The sequence below is a fragment of the Melanostigma gelatinosum genome (genome assembly GCF_949748355.1).
Source record: "Melanostigma gelatinosum genome assembly, chromosome: 22".
Taxonomy (NCBI): domain Eukaryota; kingdom Metazoa; phylum Chordata; class Actinopteri; order Perciformes; family Zoarcidae; genus Melanostigma; species Melanostigma gelatinosum.
In genome coordinates this window covers 8404603-8417376 of record NC_136655.1, presented here as the reverse complement: position 1 = coordinate 8417376, position 12774 = coordinate 8404603, and the positions used below count along the sequence as shown (strand labels likewise).

General features: G+C 43.9%; 2 protein-coding genes across 2 annotated transcripts; both read left to right on the top strand.

Moving 5' to 3' along the window:
* Positions 1 to 422: 422 nt before the first annotated feature.
* On the top strand, positions 423 to 4967 carry LOC306795994 (uncharacterized protein). The gene is made up of 7 exons (XM_079294749.1): positions 423 to 518; positions 1760 to 1867; positions 2008 to 2064; positions 2161 to 2319; positions 2470 to 2629; positions 2994 to 3094; positions 3956 to 4967. The coding sequence occupies exons 1-7, from the start codon at positions 507 to 509 to the stop codon at positions 4118 to 4120; spliced, it is 762 nt and encodes a 253-aa protein (XP_079150875.1). The 5' UTR covers positions 423 to 506; the 3' UTR covers positions 4121 to 4967.
* Positions 4968 to 6572: 1605 nt separating this feature from the next.
* LOC306796028 (uncharacterized protein) lies at positions 6573 to 11798 on the top strand. Its single transcript, XM_079294796.1, has 7 exons — positions 6573 to 6753; positions 7466 to 7671; positions 7769 to 7861; positions 7972 to 8064; positions 8315 to 8425; positions 9007 to 9130; positions 9236 to 11798. Exons 1-7 carry the CDS (start codon positions 6729 to 6731, stop codon positions 10900 to 10902), a joined length of 2319 nt encoding a protein of 772 aa, XP_079150922.1. The 5' UTR covers positions 6573 to 6728; the 3' UTR covers positions 10903 to 11798.
* Positions 11799 to 12774: the final 976 nt, after the last annotated feature.

Here is a 12774-nt window from a genome sequence, read left to right as displayed (position 1 = left end):
ATTAGGTCATTGTGCACACGTTGAACACAAGACACCACCAGCCTGTGCTTCACTTGCAGAGCATTGCGTGTCGAAACAATTATGAAGCAAAAATGATGGCTGGAAATCAGCTACCCTCATATTGTCCTACATGAACAAAACCTCTTATCATCAAATTTTCACTTTCTTAAAACAGCTTTAGGAATAGCCTTGACATATTCTAAGCGAGATATTCCCTCAAGAGAACAAGCGCCCACTTTCTCCTGACCAACAAGTTGATACGTGGGAGTTTGTGGAAAAAAGTCTGACAGCGTCAGTGTGTGACACAGTGACTCAGCCTGTAGGCGGCCTCTCCACCGCGCCAATCGACTTCACCAATCTGTCCGGGGTTGGAAGCAGACCAACCAGCTCCATCGTCAAGTTTCACTACACGCTCGGACACCATGCACACAATGAGCTCTGTCTCTGAACTGAAAAGACTTCATTTAACGCACCGGATTTGAAGCAACCACGGATTTTTGCTCCATATGAGGAAGAAAGTAAGTGGTAGAATTTCCTTTCTTTCTGTTTTTTTGCACTGATTGTGTGTTGTAAAATCGTACAGACTCATATACTGATGCAGCTGTATCACATGGCTTAATTCCCAATTCCCACATTGTGCTTTTTAAATGGCTGAATGAATATTTGTGTTTGGAGTAAGGGTGATATCAGAAAGAATTACAAAGCATCTCGCTGTGTTTCCTCTCTAGTTTTTAATGGTTAAATGAAATGTTGCCTATTTGATTTCTGAACATCATCCACTTTTCAGTGTAAGACTAAAAGTACTGAAGAATACTTCCTTTAACGGTTTCATTAAGAGGTATTTTAATGCGTCTAGGCTTGGAAAAAGGGTACATTAAGTGAAAGGACACCGTTTGCTTTCACTCAGTATGTTTAAATAGAGAGGATATCATGTGTGCTCCCAGAAGTCCATCTGCATAGTATCTTCATCCTGCTGCGAGATAATATTTTACGAGAATGAGAATCCCCTTGAAGAGAACCACATTCCTGCCTGTCGTCCTGGCAACTTTGAAGCCGGATTCATCCGATTTGAGCTCGTTACATGTTTCGCATTTTAGTCTTTAAAGATGCAAAGAAACCCAACAGTTGTCAGATCAACGTTAGTTTTTATTCCTGTGCATTTGTACCTCTACTGTCATGGTGCTGAAGTGGTTCTTTTGATTATGATGAAAGGGGTAAAATGAGTTTGTATTTTGGATTAGGGCTGCAATTAATTCATTTTTCAATTCATCTGCTGAATATTTTCTTGATTAATCGTCACAAAGGTTCACAATTCAGGATCAGAAAATGTTTTTTTTATTATGTATCAATGAATCGACCGATGGTTGATACAATATAAAACCAAGGAGTAGTTGTACTTTTGAACGAAAGTCACCTGCATCCTTGTTAACAAAGTAAAAGTACGAAATTGAATTGGATCCTCTGTTTGAGAAATAGATAATGCTCCGTTTTTTAACATATATAGTATTTAGCGTTTAATTTCAGCATGTGTAGACTGATTTAACAAGCCCTAAAGAAGGGGCTATTAGGGTTGACGCTCAGAGACTTGATATGCTTCACAGAAATAGTTCATTATTGAGTTTTAGTTAACGGTATGCATGTTTAAGAACAAAATCAGACGACGAAAAGCATCCTCAGTCAAATTAGATACACTACTTAAAACCCTACTTTCAATGACCTGTACCCTGTATACACATACTGTTGTCTGTTTTTCTGTTAGATCTTGAAAGCACCTTGTCTCCTCTTGAGTCTGTTCACAAGTTGGAATCTCTGCTCCGGAAAATTTGGGACGCCGATAACCGACGATGTAAGCAAGCTGTCATTATTGGTGAGTTTACTGAATTGCTACAGCTCCTCATACATATCAAATTCATGTATCACATTCACATGTTTGTCACATGATCTGTGTGTCCGTATGCCAAAATATTGTCCCAATAAAACCTGTTTCTGTTTTGATCTCCGCCGTAGAAGCAGAATATCCCCTCCGATTATGTGATTCCTGTTAGTTACATTCCCAAAGAAGTGGTATGTATAGGAAGATGTGAAAGCAGAAATAATGTCAAACAGATGATATAACTTTGAGCGAAAGAACGCTAATTTCTTTGGTACCTACATCTTCAGGCTGGCACGTGCTGGGTGGTGTTGAACATCTATCCTTTGGAGCAAAGCCTTCGGAAGCTGGCCGGCATGTTCGGTGCCATCTCTTCCAACAGAGAAAACATAATTGTCTTCATTGCAATGCTGAAGAGTCTGCGCTTCACCTTTGAGCATGAGGAACTGGTGAGTAAATCCTGATGGATTGTGCAAATAGGCACTGCAGCTCAGTTTTGGGGAGGAGTGCGTAATATGTTGGTCCTTCGGGGGCCGTTCTGCGCATGTAATTGCACATTTGAGAAATATTTCAGGACTGCTTGTTGTCTGATTCCCCAGGAAACAGCGATGCAAGTCTTCCAGTGTCACTATCAGGAAGGGAGCTTAATATCTGGTCTTTACTTTGACTACATCAAAGACGTCTTACATGCCGCCTCTCAAGGAACATCCGGCTTCTCGTGCAAGCCGCCGCCGTGCCTTAATCCACAACAAACACCAGGTACAACCATTCATTAGCATTTACATTTTAAATATTTAATGGCTAAAGCAGCTTAGTGGCCTATTAGTGGGCAGATATTGATTTAGGGTCAAGGACACACAGCTGGGGATAGGAACCAAATATGTAAGCTTGAACACACAGTCAATTCAGATGATTTAAGGAATTATTTAATCATTAAAAGTCTCATGCAGCTAGTACGTGTGAAAGCCTGCTTAGTACGTTCTTATTATCTCACAATGGAAGAAAAGTCCGTATTTGTGAGTGATGGAACCGTCAGAATCGTCTCTACTTGGCGAACCCACCATCAGATTTCTACAGTGCAACTGTAGTCTGCGAAATTTCCAATCATATTTCCGTCTTCCAGGGGGTCGGGAGGAGGGTCGCGAGTACAGCTGGTCCAAGAGAACTCCCTTGCTTCTGGCTCTCATCCCCTTCACAGCTTGTGTTGTTCTCATCGTGTACCTGGTAAGTAAGTGAACCAACTGAGAATACTTTTGAGAGATACAGAGTATTTTTTTTTTTCTTGTAACATGAAAAGCTTTCAACCAGCACCATCAACAGGTCACAATTTCAAATGGTCCAAGCAAACTATTATTCTTTTACACGAGACTAAGATGGTGAAGACGGTAAACACACCTGCTAAACGTCCATATGTTCGCATTGTCATTGTGAGCATTGGAGCTGCTACACCTGTCTGCAATTGTAAAAGCTCCTTTTGTGTTCCTTCATTGAGTACATTGGAACTAAGTCAACACACTATCCAGGCGGATAATTGCATGTATGTATAAAAGGGCAATAATGTCAAACTCATAAGGCATGAATAAATTATACACCACAATGAGCTATGATTGCAACTTCTAAAACTCGCTATTTTCAGCATGGCCTCCCGGCTCTTCAAAGATGAAAAGTTCTGCTGGAAGCCATTTCACAATAAGTTATTCAGTTTGTGTACAGCTCAAATTATAGTAGTTCTCTTGGGGTTTTAAGACCTAAGAGCCCCCCCCATCTAAAATTTCCGTCCTTAGTGGTAAAATTTCCATCAACGACACTTTTGTGCCTTTGGTGGGTCAGCTAAATAACGACCACATGATAATGTGCCTTCACTTTGGTGAGCACTTTTCCAGGAAGGCAATTCTTGTAAAAATGAACAAGTGCTCATCAAATATTCAGCAGTACTTTGAGGCTGTTGATACCGAATGTCATGATTTCCGCTTTGGAGAGTTTTAGTATCTGTCATTTGTTTATCATAGAAAACCGGATTTAAGAACACTGTTCAGATTGTGAGTGTGATTTTTATTTTTTTATCCTTTTTTTTTTTTTTTTTAGGTCAAGTCTGGGAGGCTTTTAGCAGTGTGCAACACTGAAAATAGCCAAATGGTCCCTTCTGACATGATCCCAACGGTGTCTGTCTCCATCCCACTTCAGACACTCACCCACGCTGCTGACACTCAGCCAGTGGGGGAGGCAATCCCTGAACATGAGAGCGGATGAAGCATGATTAATACAAGAGGGAAATCTGGACCGCAGTATAACAACTCACTCTCCAGGTTATTCTGTTAGTGGCAGGAGCCTGCTGGATAACCCAGTGTGGTCTGACACTCTTCCTCTGCTTTCACTCATCTGAGTGCATGGACCCGAGCTAGGAGAGAAAACTCACCTGCTGTGAAGGCAGCTTGCCCGGGCACTTCTTGCACTTAACCATCCAAAGAGGGGCTTTTTTTTTTTTTGGAACCAGAGGAAGAACTCACTACACAATGGCTGGTTATGTCCCCAAATGGCTGGTGAAGTACATTAATTGTCTCGTCTTGGCCAGTGTTTAGCGGCATCTGGCGTGCCTTCTCTGAGCAGATCAAGTTTTTTTTTTTTTCATTGCTGCCACTCTGAACCATTGCCATTGAGGGTGTTGCCAATTCTCCAGTTTTGAGCTGTGATCAAACGTACCGCTGGAGCCTCACATCCAAATGATACCACACTGTTTGGGAAGATTTCATTCTGAGTTTGAAATCCCATCATCAATTTGTTGGCTGTGTCCCGATGGTTACAGAGACCTTTGTCCTTTTACTGTTGTAGAGTCAAGAGTCAACACACTGTTCCCAAACCTGCTCCTGTGTTCGGGCTTCTACTGAAACGCATTAGGGGTAAATGCAAAGAAGTACATGCATAGGAGGTAAAAGCTCGATTAGAGAAGCTGCATGTGATCTACTGCAGCTTGTCTTATACTTGTTGACATTATTCTGATCTGTCACAAATTGCAAACCTTCTCGTCGCAAACAACACTTCAACAAGCGTCCCACTTTGTGTATCAAAGATCTGACCAGATGGCCTGTAGCCACCAGCAGAGGCCCTTTGAATCCCGTCATTGTGTCTCAAAGCTGTTGCCCAGTGATCTACAGCTGCTGCTCGGCCACAGCGAGTGTGTTTTTAATGCCTTATTCACTGAGTCAATCATGTTCAGTCATGAGAACATGACTCCCCGAGTGAGAGCGCTCTTGTACTGTATGTGTCAGAGCGAGGGATGGGCGGACAGGACGAGGGATAGTGAGGGAGATGGGGATAGATGGATGGATGGACGGATGAGCTCAGCGAGAAGCATAAGGAGGGCTTGTTCTTGCCACAAAAGAAGTGGCCGTAGGCTGGAGGAAATGCCAGTTACAAACACGACTGATGTCGGCAGATCCCTATGAATCAACAGGCTAAGAGTCTTTCCCAACCGCAGGCAATGGAGCCTCATCTTCAGAGGATGGTTAGTATTTCAATAAGTTTTCTGTATTCGAAAGATTTACGTTCAAAACTCATCAATGAAATGTGGGAAGATATACCTTTATTAAACTGTTTTCAGGTCTACAGCTGTTTCCTTGTCTTTCTGGTGAACAACTTGTATAATTTGAATGTCTGTATTTTGTGAAAGTGTATTTGAGATATTTAAGTTATTTTGTTACAAGATACATCACTTACAAAATACAACTCACTTTTTCTACAATTCTAATGTTGCAAATATATAATGGACCGGTTCAAGTCACGAATGTAAAGGGGGTGGACAAAATACTGTGAACATTCTGTGAAAACACATTAGGACCTTGATGTAACTAAATCAGCATTGCAAAGCTTGCTACAATAAGTTGTAGCAGATTACAAATGGTGATTTGGTCGATGTCCCTTTATGTGAAATGTTTACATTATTTAGTGTACCCCCTGCAAATGGCCCATGCACAAAATAATGTCAGTATTATATGTATGTTTTATGACTATTTGTCAACAATGTAAAAAATATACGGTATATAATGATACATCATATTATTGTTGTCAGTAAAACGTTGTCTGAATGTGTTCTTGACATCATTTTAATTAAAAGAATAGAATAATACACAATACTACTTTAAATAAAACAATGTTTAGGTTCAGTTAACCAGACGGAAAGGGGCTTGATAAAAGTCCTCTATTCTTGTTTTTTGAAGTCGCATATTTGTGCATGTACAGATCCCAGAACAGATATCAAACTTCCATGTATTCATTGTCAGGTCATTTACTCAGTTCTCTATGAACTTTGATGTCATTTCAAAGATGATGGACAGCATCAATAAAATGTTTTGGTGATATTACAACTGCATTTGTGTTTGTTATGCAACACATGGAGCAATGCTTTTGATCTGGATCTTGTATACTGTAACTCCTTTTCATTGGACATTTGACTACTTATTTTTAGTAAAACTTAATTTAGACATGTAAAAGGACGAGTGCATACACTGAACCCTTCAACAAGGCAGGAATATCGGTATTATAGGTAAAATACGTTATGAACTAAGCTATAACCATCATAACTCATGTAACTAATTGCGTTTCCGTGTTTTTTGCGCCTTCGCAGCAAATTCAAAACAGTGCTTTTATTTTATATACGAACATCCGCCGGAAACACTCCAGCTTTTGTTTTGGAAAGCCACTCCGCAGTGGTCGCCATTATTCTTCCTGGCTTGACTGCCGGGAGAAAGACGGTTATCTACTTTAAAACATGATATTGCGGGGTAAACTGTAACATTGCCTGTCCTATTTGTGCAGTCGCTTGATTATAGCTCATGAATTAGCTCCACACCCTGGGCTCAGAATGGAGAAACGATCTGATACCGCGGGTAAGTTGCTAAGCTAACGTTAGCACGCTAACAGTAGCTGGCGGTGAGAAAATGATCCGCAACGAACGACATCTGCTGCCGTAAACGGACTGCTTGCTTTTAATCACAAGTCAACGTGCGTGTATTAAAGTCTGTTTGGTTATTTTGGCGATGTTTGGTGGTGAGCTAGCTTTAGCGGGGACAGTCCAGGCGGCTTGTTTTTTTTAAATTAGACCATCCTCCCCTCCGGATGTCCCGATCGAGCGCTCCATCGCGTTAAATATCAACAGTGATGAACCGGTGAAAGCACGCAGCCCCGCACCGTCGACTGGAAGTTTGAATCTTAACTCTGCTAACGTTACAGTTTGGCGCTCGTTCTCCCTACTACTTCGCGTGCACACGCAAACGTGCACACTTTCAACCCATCAGCACAGCTTATCTGCAAGCGATCAAAGCAGGGTTTAGCATTGCAGCGCCCCCTACAGCCGCTAAAGACTCCCCCTGCATAGCATGGTCTGTTGCTGGTAGTTTGTATTAAACACCCAGTATACGAACCCAATGGACATTATCACTGATAGAGGGGGGACATTTATGAACTATAAGTTAGTTGCACTGCATTGAAACAGAAACACACAAAGTTCAAAATAGAAATAAGTGAAATAGAGTGCACAAGTTAAAGCTAATAAACGCGTGTAGATGTGCTGATGCTACCTTTGTGTTATGTTCTACACAGGTGGAGGTTCCCTTCCCCTGTCCTCCCTCCGCCTCATGGCGTCCCCTCTACAGCTGACGTACTCGTACATATGGCAGGTCATACGGCAGAGGAACGTCAAGCAGTACGGCAAAGTGGAGGAGTTTGTGACCATGGTGACGCAGACTGTTCCCGATCTCATCACCTTCAAGCAGACCGCCCAGCTCGTCCTGGGGCTGCGAGCCAGGGTGAGATTTGTTTTTTTTAACCATCAGAACAGCTGACTTATTGTTTGTGTTTACAGCAGATATGCCGCAGATTCATAACTTGTGTTTTCTACTGTAGATCATTTTGGATCTGCTTCACAAAGACGGACCACCAGATTCCAGGGCTATTCAAACCCTCATAAATAAGTTGAAGGTCTCTTCATCTTTAGGGGTAAGAAGGGGAACTTTATTTTAAACACGGCGTGCATTTACGTCTGTTCAACACACTCGGCCCTACAATCATAATGCGTGAGTATTAACACAGTATTTGCTGTGTTACAGAAGGATGCAGAAGTGGAGAAATCTCAAACAAACTTCATGGTGCTGGTCCAGAATCTGCTTAAAAACCCAGCTGAAAGGAAGCGCTTCTTCCAGGTATCGGCATCTTTTAATGTCATTATTACTTTGTCTTTTATTCCAGATGGTGTGCATTTATGTTATTGTTCCACATCCGTCTTAATGTGGTTGCTGGTTGCCATTTTCCTGTTTGAAGTACACGCTTGCAGCTCATTAGGATGTGAAACACCGAGCATGTGGCGATAAAGCACATTCAATTCCTCTATCTCATTTTCTCACGGTTTCAGTCACAGTGACGTGTAACTCCAACACATTTCTCTCCCTGCAGGATGTGTTCCCTGTTCAGTACGGCACAAAGTTTGACACGGCGCTGCAGGCCCTGACCGCAGGTCTGGTGTGTAAGCTGGAGCAAGTTCTTCCTGTCCCCAATCTCTCCCAGGTGTGTACAAACACGTGAGGTAGAAATACAACTGTACTGTTAACTAGGGGTGTAACGATACGCGTATTCGTATTGAACCGTTCGGTACGAGGCTCACGGTTCGGTACGCATGACGAACCGAATACGTTTGAATAAATAAATAAATAAAAAATTTGTTTTTGTTTTTTTAAACCTTTATTTAACCAGGTAGTCCCATTGAGATAAAAAATCTCTTTTGCAAGATGTAAGTAACAATACAAGATGTAAGCAAGATGTAAGTAACAATACTACATAACATTAAGGAGCAGTTTTTGTTTTTTATGCTTATGTGTTGCTAAGAAGACACCCCAGAAGATGGGTCACTCAGGTATAGTTCCATCATTGTTCAAAGTCAAAGAATAACTTCACAATGTTAGTTGTAATGAATAAATGTATTTTAAAATCAAGTACATTTCTCTGGCATTTATAGTTTTCTACTGTACCGAAACGTACCGAACCGTGTCTCCACTGTATCGTACCGAACCCAACCGTGGATTTTGTGAACCGTTACACCCCTACTGTTAACTCGTTCGTTGTTTCCATTTCCTGCCTCTGTACCTCAGCTTGGTGCCATGATCTCGGTGGAGCCCTCTGTCCTGGAGGCATGTGGAGGCTTCATCCCCGACACCAGGGACCTGAAGACGCTCCTCCTGCACCAGCAGTCCAAGGGACTCCTTGGTGTTAAAGGTACACTTCAGGTTGATGAACACAGAGAGAAAAAGGAAGTCATTGAAGATTGACAAGTTAATACGGTGAAAATTAATTTGACAAAGCCTTTATCCATTTCTGCAGCCACAATCTCATCCTCGGTGGGAAACTGTGTGCTCTCTTCACTCGCCTTCCGGCCCAAACCAGTAGAACCACCGCCGCCGCCACCAGAGTCGCCAAAGCGACTAGAGGTCCCTGAACCCACCCCGGCCCCCCTCAGTGACACTGAAGACCCGGGAGTGATGTCGGACGCCTCCGACAGCCCGGCAGACCCAGCTGCTGGAACACGGGGGAGAGGGCGCCACGCTCATAAATCAGCCGATAACGCTGCTGAAAAGGAAAAGAGTGTCCCCACAGCAGCTCAGGGGGAGAATGTGATGCAAGAGAAAAGTTATGCACAGGAACAGCCTGCCATGACTCTGCAAAGCACAGGGGAGGGCGCGGCGGCAGATAAACCGGAATCACAGCGGCCTCCCTTGAAATCCATCCCCTTCCGGGTAGTTCCAATGCCGATCAAACCCGCACAGAGTGCAGGCAACGCGGGAGCGAAAGACGGCCAAAAGCCTCAGACCCAGCGGGTCACGTTGCATCAGTGGGTGTCGCAGATTGCCACGAACTCGCTCTCCCTCCCGGCCCTGCCGCCGCTCCCGCCGGCCAGGTTCGGCGCAGGGGACGACATGAAGCCCAGCATTCGAAGAAAAAAGCAGATCCGGCCCCCGGCGGACAGATTCTCTTGCGCCGTGTGCGACAAGAGCTTCCCGTATCAGTCCAAGCTCATGGACCACGAGCGCATTCACACGGGCGAGAAGCCGTTCGCGTGCCCGGCGTGCAGCAAGAGCTTCAGAACGCAGGCGTTCCTCAACAACCACCTGAAGACCCACAGCACGGCGCGACCGTACGCCTGCGGCCAGTGCGGGAAGTGCTTCAACAAGCTGCAGAGCCTGACGAAGCACATGCTGGCCCACAGCGGCCAGAAGCCCTTCTACTGCAACGTCTGCAACAAGGGCTTCACGCAGTCCACCTACTTCAAACGGCACATGGAGTGCCACACGAGCCAGATGACGTTCCCCTGCAAGCACTGCAGCAAAAGCTTCCCGACGGCGTTCAAGCTGTCGAACCACGAGCGCTGGCACACCCGAGACCGGCCTCACATGTGCGAGCGCTGCGGGAAGCGGTTCCTCGTGCCCAGCTTGTTGAAGAGGCACATGGGCTACCACATCGGCGACCGCCAGTACCTCTGCTCCCAGTGCGGCAAGACCTTCGTCTACCTGTCCGACCTGAAGAGGCACCAGCAGGACCACGTGCCCAAAGCGAAGATCCCGTGCCCCGTTTGCCAGAAGAAGTTCTCCAGCAAGTACTGCCTGCGGGTTCACCTGAGGATCCACACCAGGGAGCGGCCTTACCGGTGCTCCATCTGCGAGAAGACCTTCACCCAGGTCGGGAATCTGAAGGTCCACATCCGGTTGCACACCAACGAGCGCCCGTTCAGCTGCGACGTGTGCGGGAAGACCTACAAGTTGGCGTCCCACCTGAACGTCCACAAACGTACTCACACGTGCAAGAAGCCGTGGACGTGTGAAACGTGCGGGAAGGGATACTCCGTCCCGGGCCTCCTGAAGAGGCACGAGCTGCTGCACCTGCGGGACGCAAACCCCGAGTTCGCCGGTAAGCGGAGACACCGGGGTAAGCACAAGAAGCACTCGCTCAAGAGGAAGTACGATGAGGAAGACGAGGGCAGCGACGATTATTAATCAAAGAAACACCATTTTGTATTGAATAGGGAGGCTCGGATTAGGGGTTCCAGAGCTGGTGCGGATCACCGATATAATCAAGACGAACTCAGTCAGATAGCTACTGCGGACATGTCCCTTTGGACCGGGTCATTTTCAAAGGCTTGAAGTTATTTCAAGGTTTGTTAGCTCGTGGTGGAGATCAGGTCACTATGATGGTCTGGGTAGTGAAAACATTTAGAATGATGTTAGAATCATGTTCTTTCTTCTTATCAGCAGTTTTAAAGATCACTTTGAGTTATGATCGGTGGCCTCAAGTCTTTTTCCGGCCAGGTGGAGCGTCTCGAGTAATCAGTACTGTTTTTCACATGTGACAAAACGAGTTTTAGGAAATCAAGTTACCCTAAGCTGGCACACTTTGAGAGATCATCTCCTTATTATTTTTGCAGTTGTTAATTACTGGTGATCATTGTAATTACAAAAAAATGTGCATTATGTTAACAATACAACACAAAATATTTCAGTGCATGTGACTTTGGATTATTTGTATAATGTAACAAAATGTTGTAGTGTCTCCAGGAAACATTTTATCTTTGTGGAAACTGTAGAGATTCAAAATGACCTTTATCACTCTTTGTATGTAACCCTCAACTGTTAACCTTACAATTCCTCTGCTTTTGTTTGAGAGTGAAAATAGGCTGATTTGTGTTTATTAGGACTTTTTTTTTCTAGCCGTAGGTGCCGTGATATTGCTGCAGCACAAGAAAGTATGATCAGTTTTATTTCGCTTGGACACAGTAAACTTTATGCAAATGTACTGTGAATCGTATCTACTCCATTACCTTCTGCTATAGTGAGCTGCCGTGTATACAAGCCATGAAGCAATATAACTTTTTGATGTTTTGGAGAAAAATAAATGGCAGCACATAACAAAGGACTGGTTTACTGGTTTGTCTTGTGAAAGATTTAACTGCAGCCTTGACCAACGAGCCTTGAAGCGGTATTGTTCTGTGATAAGTCCTGTTTTCATTGGTATGTTTAGTAGTTGTAATTGACCTCACTCACCTAAAACCAAGTTTATGATGCAGGCAAGGGGTCCAGTGACCCACGCCAACCCCTTTGCTGGATCATAGACCAGTTCAGCATTACCCAAAATATAGCCTCCTCCCACCCAAGTGGCTGCAAAACAACAGGACACATACAGGCAATATGAAAGAGATTTAATGAAACTAGGGCCACCAATTATAAATTGATGGAATTAAATAGATTAAAATTAAACATTTGCTTTGAGTCCCCTGATTTCAAAATGAATGTCCCTGAATGGTTTGCTCTTACAAACGCATAAGGCCCCATTCAGTGACTATGAGAATCTATGATGTTATTGTCATCATCATTATTTTTACCTGTCATAGTACAGATGCTGACCCAAAGATGCTGAAAGAAATGTGAGGAATAAGAAGAACATCTTCAGTTTGGGTGTGCATCTGCAAACAGTGAACCAGTTTGAGAACATGCCCTTAAGACACAAGCCGTCTTTACAGTCAATTATCCAAACCACAACATAGTCAAAACTGAAATGTGTAAAATGACTGTATCATGCTTGCACACTCACTTTACATCCTGGGGCCACCGTGCAGCCCACAAACTGTCTGTTTGGGACCCCTTTCTCTGATCGGCCCTCTCCCTGTTCGAGAGTCTCCTTTTAAAAATTGCTGCAATTGTTGAAAATATGCAACGTCAGGGTATAGGGGCAACGCTGTGCCTTGCCTCAAAGGAAAATAAGACTCATAACCAAAATATTATTCGATTTATTCATTTTGTATTTATCAGTACCTTTAGTCAGTGATAGGGTTTTAGACACAACCCACTCTCAAGTTGGAGCACCCACATGCA

What these genes read in the sequence shown, in the direction of transcription:
- LOC306795994 (XM_079294749.1), top strand. An exon ending in TAAGCAAGCTGTCATTATTG is followed by an intron (nt 1,868 to 2,007) that starts GTGAGTTTACTG and finishes TCTCCGCCGTAG; the next exon opens with AAGCAGAATATCCCCTCCGA. An exon ending in GTTACATTCCCAAAGAAGTG is followed by an intron (nt 2,065 to 2,160) that starts GTATGTATAGGA and finishes CTACATCTTCAG; the next exon opens with GCTGGCACGTGCTGGGTGGT.
- LOC306796028 (XM_079294796.1), top strand. Translation starts at nt 6,729, where the DNA reads ATGGAGAAACGATCTGATACCGCGG. An exon ending in AGGTCTCTTCATCTTTAGGG is followed by an intron (nt 7,862 to 7,971) that starts GTAAGAAGGGGA and finishes GCTGTGTTACAG; the next exon opens with AAGGATGCAGAAGTGGAGAA. An exon ending in GGGACTCCTTGGTGTTAAAG is followed by an intron (nt 9,131 to 9,235) that starts GTACACTTCAGG and finishes CCATTTCTGCAG; the next exon opens with CCACAATCTCATCCTCGGTG.